The sequence below is a fragment of the Papilio xuthus genome, unplaced genomic scaffold, assembly GCF_000836235.2.
Source record: "Papilio xuthus unplaced genomic scaffold, Pxut_1.1 DF828952.1, whole genome shotgun sequence".
NCBI lineage: Eukaryota > Metazoa > Arthropoda > Insecta > Lepidoptera > Papilionidae > Papilio > Papilio xuthus.
In genome coordinates this window covers 5682911-5690395 of record NW_013529697.1, presented here as the reverse complement: position 1 = coordinate 5690395, position 7485 = coordinate 5682911, and the positions used below count along the sequence as shown (strand labels likewise).

The 7485-nt window shown below is 34.8% G+C and overlaps 1 protein-coding gene across 1 annotated transcript; it reads left to right on the top strand.

Annotated features, from left to right (window-relative positions):
• Window positions 1–211: 211 nt before the first annotated feature.
• LOC106125000 (uncharacterized) lies at window positions 212–5987 on the top strand. Its single transcript, XM_013322088.1, has 2 exons — window positions 212–294; window positions 4824–5987. The coding sequence occupies exon 2, from the start codon at window positions 4837–4839 to the stop codon at window positions 5953–5955; it is 1119 nt and encodes a 372-aa protein (XP_013177542.1). The 5' UTR covers window positions 212–294; window positions 4824–4836; the 3' UTR covers window positions 5956–5987.
• The last annotated feature ends 1498 nt before the right edge of the window (window positions 5988–7485 follow it).

The following is a 7485-nucleotide window of genomic DNA, read 5'->3' as shown; positions in this document are numbered from 1 at the left end:
ACCAGCTAAGTAAGAACTCCTTATATCAACTGATCACCCCCTACAAGACCAAAGTTATATCCAGTTTCGCGGGGTAGAGTAGGTCAATGAAAATTGGGCATGAAAAAATGCAATACGGAGGGATGAGGAAGAAATTCCAGCAGGATACAGTTACGTAACATCAGTCTAGCGGCGGCCGCTGCTGAGTGAGCACGTCTCGTTACCGTCGGTACTGGAAATACATAAACAACAACAACGTGTTTACACTCGTAAACAACTTTGCGCGTTCGCCAAACTTTTGCGGGACTGATTGCGGTAAGTGATTTTTTTTTATTTGAATGACAAACATATTTTTACACGTGTATTAAAATAATAATAATAATAAATTCTAATAAGTAATATTTTTTTTCAATAGCTTTTTGAACTTTATGTCACATAAGTTTAATTTTTTATTTCATAATTATAAATTATTACATTCGCGACCGTCGCATAGCTTTTGGCCTATAGTTTCGATGCGGTTACAAAAATCAATTTAAATAAGTTAAGTAAAGGAATAAAATCTAACTTGTAAATATTACATTTAATGGGTTTCTATATTATCTTATTAATTTTTAAATATTAAAATCTAAAACATTTCTTTGAAATATAATAAATAATATGTACGATGTAATAGTGCCTAACTTTGGTAGATAACGCTATTAAATTTTTTATCAATATTAATAAGTAACTTATTGTTCATGTAAAAGAATTAAACGCATGAGATTTTAGAAAAACGCATTTTGTGGCTAAACCAAATAAAAACTTTATCACAAAACAAAAATCATGTAAATAATTTTCTATCTAACAAAAAAAAAATTGGAAGCGATTATACATGTGGTTGCAAAAATATGATTGATTTTTGTTTCGATTTTCGTGTTTTTGAGCCCCTATATCTACATTATGACAAAGGTTTGTTTTACATAAAGGTGTAATTTACGCAGCCAAAACTATGTTTTTACTGAAAAAATACAGTTGCATACTAAAGATGTATATACTTAATTAAACATATACAATTAAGTAATTTGTCTCATCAAAACAGTGGTAGAGCCCGATTTAACATCTTCGCACGAATTGGCCCGGCTTGCCCGGTAATATACCACGACCACACAGAAGACATGCGTCAAGTGGAAGCAATTCCGCGTGCAGTCAGATGAGTTGCGTCCCGGAGGCTGATTTAGTCATCTTTCCCTTCCCATCCTTTTTTTATAAGGAAAGGATGGGAAGTGGAAGGGGACTTTCCGGTAAGAGGATGCATGGGAAGGGAAAATGTTTTTTTCTGTGCATCCTCTCCTCCGTCGATTAAAGGTAGGCAACGCACGCATATGCAATTCCGTATGCCTATGGGCAACAAACACTTCGCTATTTCAGCGATTTTAGGTGGCAGCTCAGTCGTTTGCCACCTTGTGGTAAAAAAAGGAAACATCAAATTTATTTTTCAACTTGTCAAAAATTAAAATAGATGAATTTTACTTAACAAATAAACATTTCGTACATAAAATTTTCTATAGAATTCCTAATCACCAAATCGATACCTCTCCTAATTGTCTTCCTTACATCGCAAATAACAATATATTTTCCACTTGTTTACGTGTACCTCCCCTTTGTTTACTGTTTACGGATGCGACCCCGCGTCATGCGGACGAGGGGTATTGCACCCCAAACCACCCCTGCAACACCTCAATGCAATCATGAGTCTTCCCCGTAAATCTTAGTGGGTTTTCTTAAACAGATATAGAACAACTTACTTGCATTTTATTCATAAATGCGTAATAACATAATATTTTTTTATTTAATTTATTATCAATCAAAAACAATCTGTTGGCGGTCCATATGTCCATATGTAGGTTTTTATTGCCAAACACACAAGTATAAAAACATAAAGTCTCTGTTTTATTTTTCAAAAAATAGGAATTTTTTCATTGCAGTGTTAACTGACGGTAAATGTTAGCATTAATAGCCGCAAAGATCGTTTGTGCCGTTTTCACCAATGAGACTCCTGCAACCTTGACCAGATCGTGGGGGATATACCTTCCTACGAAGAGTCTTTCAGTCCTTGAGGTTGACGGACGTATGCAGTATAGGCCAACTTGCTCAATTATAATTCCATGACTATGTTTTTTAATCTTACTTCTTGCTATCTTACTAAGGGATGTTCGTTTAAAAGTATCTCCAGAACGGCTGATCAGATCTCGATGACGTTTGGTATAGCTCTAGAACATAGTATGGAAGATCACATAGGCTACAAATTAAGTTTTTATTTTACTTGCATGCGGACGGGGTCGCGAGCGACAGCTTGTTATCAAAGTAAGTCTTCCAATTTCTAAATTGGAAGCCTCTAGGCTTATAATATACTTCAAGGAACCAAAGATTTGTGTATTTAAAGAATTTACAATTTAATGTAAACATAATCTTCAAATTCAAAAGAAATTCAAATATTAATTTTAATATCGAGCTAATTAAAGAACATCGGATTTAAATTTTTGATTATATCAGCCTGAGGGTAATAAGCTAACCGGTGAACGGATTAATAATTCACAGCCTCAACAATTGAATCTGCTTGCGATACCTGTTATTAAATATGTAAATTAGTTATTTATTCAAGTCGCGCCACTTCGAGTCACAAAAGGGGAGATCTTTGTGTGAAACTTTCTCTAATATTTCCCTGACAATTCTGTCATATCAACTCTGTAACAAGGACAGGACTTCGTGCAAACGTCTACATTTGGCATCCCTACTAATTATTGTTCAAGTATTAGTTGTAGGTACTGGCGTAGACTTTATCTTAGGCAATTGACGTAGAATTTGCGAAATATATGAGCGAATGTTTGGACAAGATGTATGCATGCACTTTTAAGTAAACTATTACTTTGTGTTCAATTTTAAATATTCGCAGGACCATATATGCTTTCAAAAAGGAAAGTATTAAAAAGTTATACTCTTAAACATAACTCTAAACACATTTACGGTTTACCACGGGTTACCAGCAATGGGTTAACCGATTGTGATGTGTTAGAAAAATACGATGTCGTCGAACGAGGGCGAGAATTCTAAAGTAGAAGAACAAAAAAGTAGATTCCTTCATTATCTTGTTACTTAAGTACATACGTAATAAGATTTTTTTAATATTATGAAAATATTTACAAACGGCAATAAAAATTAAAACAGTCGTCAAATGCTTGTTTTACTTTCCAACAGCGGTCTGTAGCGGAGACTAATCAAAATTATTAATTGAAGAATATTAAACAATAGCAAGATAGGACGTAGCCGGCGCTCCCTTGAGGATCGTTTAATTTAGATTATTTATAATACGGTGAGTGGGCCCCGGCCGAAGACGTCTGGCAATACAAGCTAATTTCCAAAATAAATATTGGCTCAATCAGACCATCGCCTTGGCCGCGCAGTTATATTTGAAGCTTTGTTCTAATGCTTCTAACAATTCTCAGAAATAAAATTATCTTTTAAGATCCAATATTTAATTCAATATTATAATAATTATTTAATCTACAATCAAGATATAAATATTTACTGTTAATACGTTTGAAAGCGAAGTTGTTAATAGTAATTAAGCACTCTTAAGGGCAAATGTCCTCTGTCTGTGCGTTTTCTTCTCTGTCTGTTAAGGATGGGCAACCATCTGGAAATACGGATTTCAATAGGCAGCAATCACTTCGACATTTAAGCGAACGGAACGGACGGACAACAAAGGGATCCTATAAGGGTTCCGTTTTTTCCTTTCGATGTACGGAACCCTAAAAATTAGAGTTATACATCTTCACCTACACTTGAATGCTTAAGCCAAAATAGAATTAAGACAACGGTTATTTGCCTAAAACAAGGATGTTTTAGGACAGTCGTCTCCTGCGTAAAGGAGGTTCATTGTTTTCAATAAATTAAACGCAGTACAAGAGGCCGGGCACCGGGCGCTGGACAAACAGCCCGCGGCCTCCGTCAACACAATTATTATACTCGGACAGCCACCCTCCGTATTGATAAACATCGTCTAAATAAATTAACCAGACTTCTAAACACTCATTTGTATTGTTTTAATGTTTTATACTTTTTTTATTTTCTATTGCATTTCGTTTACAGTCGACAATTCTTTGACCTGCATAGTTAATTTGCATTTAATAACGAATAAGAATTTCATAATAATCTGCTTGAAAGCGTCGGGAAAGAATACATGAAGTCTATTCTAAATTATTGTAATTTCATATGTGTCATCTACATACAAATTCGGTATAAATTAATCCAGTATCTATTCTGTAAACGAACGACTATACTATTTACTACAAGTTTCATTAATACATGTACATACCTAGCTAGAAGAATGGGCCGCGTTGATTCAAATGTTTGCACTAACATTTCGCACATTTCACTTTTTGTTTCAGATTAATTTAATGTATTTTAGAACTATAAACACGAAAAATTCTACCGACGCGTCCGCTACATGTTTACCGACAACAGTAAGCGTCGAGCTCAAACTGCAGACTGACCTTTTTCTATCATATTAAATATTTTCAAGTACCTACATAAGCAAACAAAAAGAAATGTGTACTTTTAATTATTGCATCAAATATGGATTTATTTATCGTAAACAATTATTTTTAAACTAAGTAAAAATAAATGAGTTTTGTAAATGATTTAAAAATATTATTTAGACGAAACATGGTTATTTGATAGTAGAAGATGACTGTACGAAAATAAATTTTAATTTGTATATTAAACGCCGTTTTAAACATTTTCTAGCTTAGTAAATTAGCTTTGTATGCATAAAATTAAGTAAAGTTTTTTGTAATCTCTTCTAGGTTCCAAATCACGATGACCGCACAACCCACATCGACAACAACGCGTACCAAAAAGCAAAATCATGCCAACATACCTTGCCCGATTGAAGATTGTGCTAGGTTTACATACGGCAAGCTACCCGACCATCTAACCAAAATCCACGGCCTCACAGGGGCTGAGAGAGACACCCTCAACGAACAACAAAGAAAAAGATTTTTCAACGGTGAACTCTGTCAAGTTCGATACCTCAAAGAATCTGCCATACGTGACCTATGGGGCGCAGATTACGACGATCCTCGAATCAAAGCAAAAATACATCAAAGCTATGCTCTTGTTAAGATTAGAATAATTCCTCTTGCGGCGTCGCAGCGAAGTAGACCACTCACCGAACAGGACGCCAACGTTCTAACAGCGTACAATGCTAGGACGGCTCCACGTCCGGCTAGAGTTCAGAGAGCCAGAACCCGACCACGGCCGTACCCACCGCCAGAAAGTAGTCCAACTATTAGCAGAGTTTCAAGCGAATCGAGTGAAGAAGAAAATGCTAGGACAAGTTCTTTGCCACCATCTCCTCCACCATCGTCTCCGTCTCTACCTCCCTCTCCGGCCCCTTATGATCTTCAACCAGTCGAAACCAGGTTGCGGGATATATTTGATTCCAAAATTGATGCTGGCTACAAAGCTGTGATCGACGATATGAAGAAATGTATGACGATGGGCAGAAAATTGGGACAAAGGAAGCGTAAAACTTACCGTACGTACCGACGATACGCCAAACGATTGATCTCATTCCTCCATCGCCAACATTCACCATTGGCTTACGATGTTGACGTTCTCTTATGTGGAGAGAGACAAGTATGTGCATTTCTAGATCGGATAAGAAGCGAGCACAAGACGAAAACTTTAAGAAATTACGTAGTTGCTGCTATAAAATTATTGGATTCCAGGCTTTTTGCGATTGAAACAGATCCTACTTGCAAAGAAAAGGTGGCTTCAATGTCCCGTATTTATAATATTCTGCACGGACAATTAAACGAATGCGATAGACTGCTTGCGCAGAAAGAAACGACTAACTCCAAAGACACAACTTCTAATTTCGATAGCGATGACATGCAGCAAACTTTAAATGAGAGTTATGACGAATTAGAGTAAATGAAGTAATTAAAACATGTTACCAACTAAGAACAACCAAACTGTAAAGCTTTCTAAAAGTCTAGTCATAGGTTTTAAGTGTTTATTTCTAAGTATTTAGATCTCGGTAATAGATTAAAAAGAAAAATCTCTTAAAAAACAAATGATCGAAATAATTTTTAAGTAATTAACTTAAGCCATTTTTGATAGTTTATTTAAATTCATCATCAGCTCACTATACCTCCCCACCGGGGGGCTCGGAGCCTACCTTAAGTTAAGGGTGATTAGGCCATAGTCAACCACGCTGGACAAGTGCGGGTTGGTTGACTTCACACATATCTTTGAATTTCTTCTCAGATATGTGCAGGTTGCATCACGATGTTTTCCTTCACCGTAAGAACTTCGGATAAATGTACATATGTAAATCGGAAATCGAAAAACACATTGGTACATGACGGGATTCGAACCCAGGACCTGCAGATTGCAAGTCAAGTGCTTGACCCCTGAGCCACCAACGCTGTTGTTTTAATAAAATAATGTATTCTTTATTATTATTGGGTTTAAATTATAAGAAAATGATTAATAATCATCCATGATAGATTATATTCATAATGTTGTAAATAAATCAATACGTGTCTCAAGCAATAAGCTTATAAATTATATTTTGCATGTGAATTTAATTATACTTAATTAATTCAATTTAATTATAAATAAAAAAAATTGTAAATATTTTTTTAAGAATATAAGCAATGTAAAGTAATGAAGTATTCAAAAAAAATTATGTGAAATACAACATTTATGTATTATCAGTTTGGTATATACTTAATCACTATTATGTATTACGTGTATTATGTATAGATCTAGTCATTTGTAGTTGTTACTTATTTAAGCTTAGAGCTTTCAAGTCATTATCTATGTATGTAAATAGATTTTCTCAGTTATATTAAATATTTGTCATAGACTTATATGTTGTTTATTTTACCCTGGAAAAAGTTTTACCAATGTCGTTGATATCACAAACACATTCAAGAGCACTAAGCAATACAAGTACAAACACACTAGCTTGTTAATAAGAACAAAATTTTCATCCTTTTTTAACTTATGTCTCATAGTGGATTCAAGAGTAACAAACTGGGGTCCTAACAAGAATAGTAGCGACAAGCGTCTTAGTAACGTCGTCGCCTTGACAAAATTTGTATGACATTTTTTATTGTAGGTACTTTATTATGCTCGATACGCTGCACAAATTTTGTCAATGACGATACGAAATTTTTCTTACGAAATTTTTGCTACACACTCATGTCTACACTTTAGTTGAATGTAACCAAAACAAGCAAAAAATTACCAATTTGCAGAACTAGTTCACTATAAAATGTACCTACGCAATGCTCCTATAATAATTATAATTATATAGCACTTTTTAAAACTGCTATCAGTGACATCTCGTGCGAAGTAGCATAGTGTGTTGGCTTTAACTTGTTAATAAGGTTTCCACTTTACGCCAACAGATGGCGCAATTAAGCTTTCATACAATAAAATATTACTCGTGGA

Bases quoted from the DNA above. Each gene is read 5' to 3' on its own strand.
- LOC106125000 (XM_013322088.1), top strand. From the start codon at position 4,837: ATGACCGCACAACCCACATCGACAACAACGCGTACCAAAAAGCAAAAT.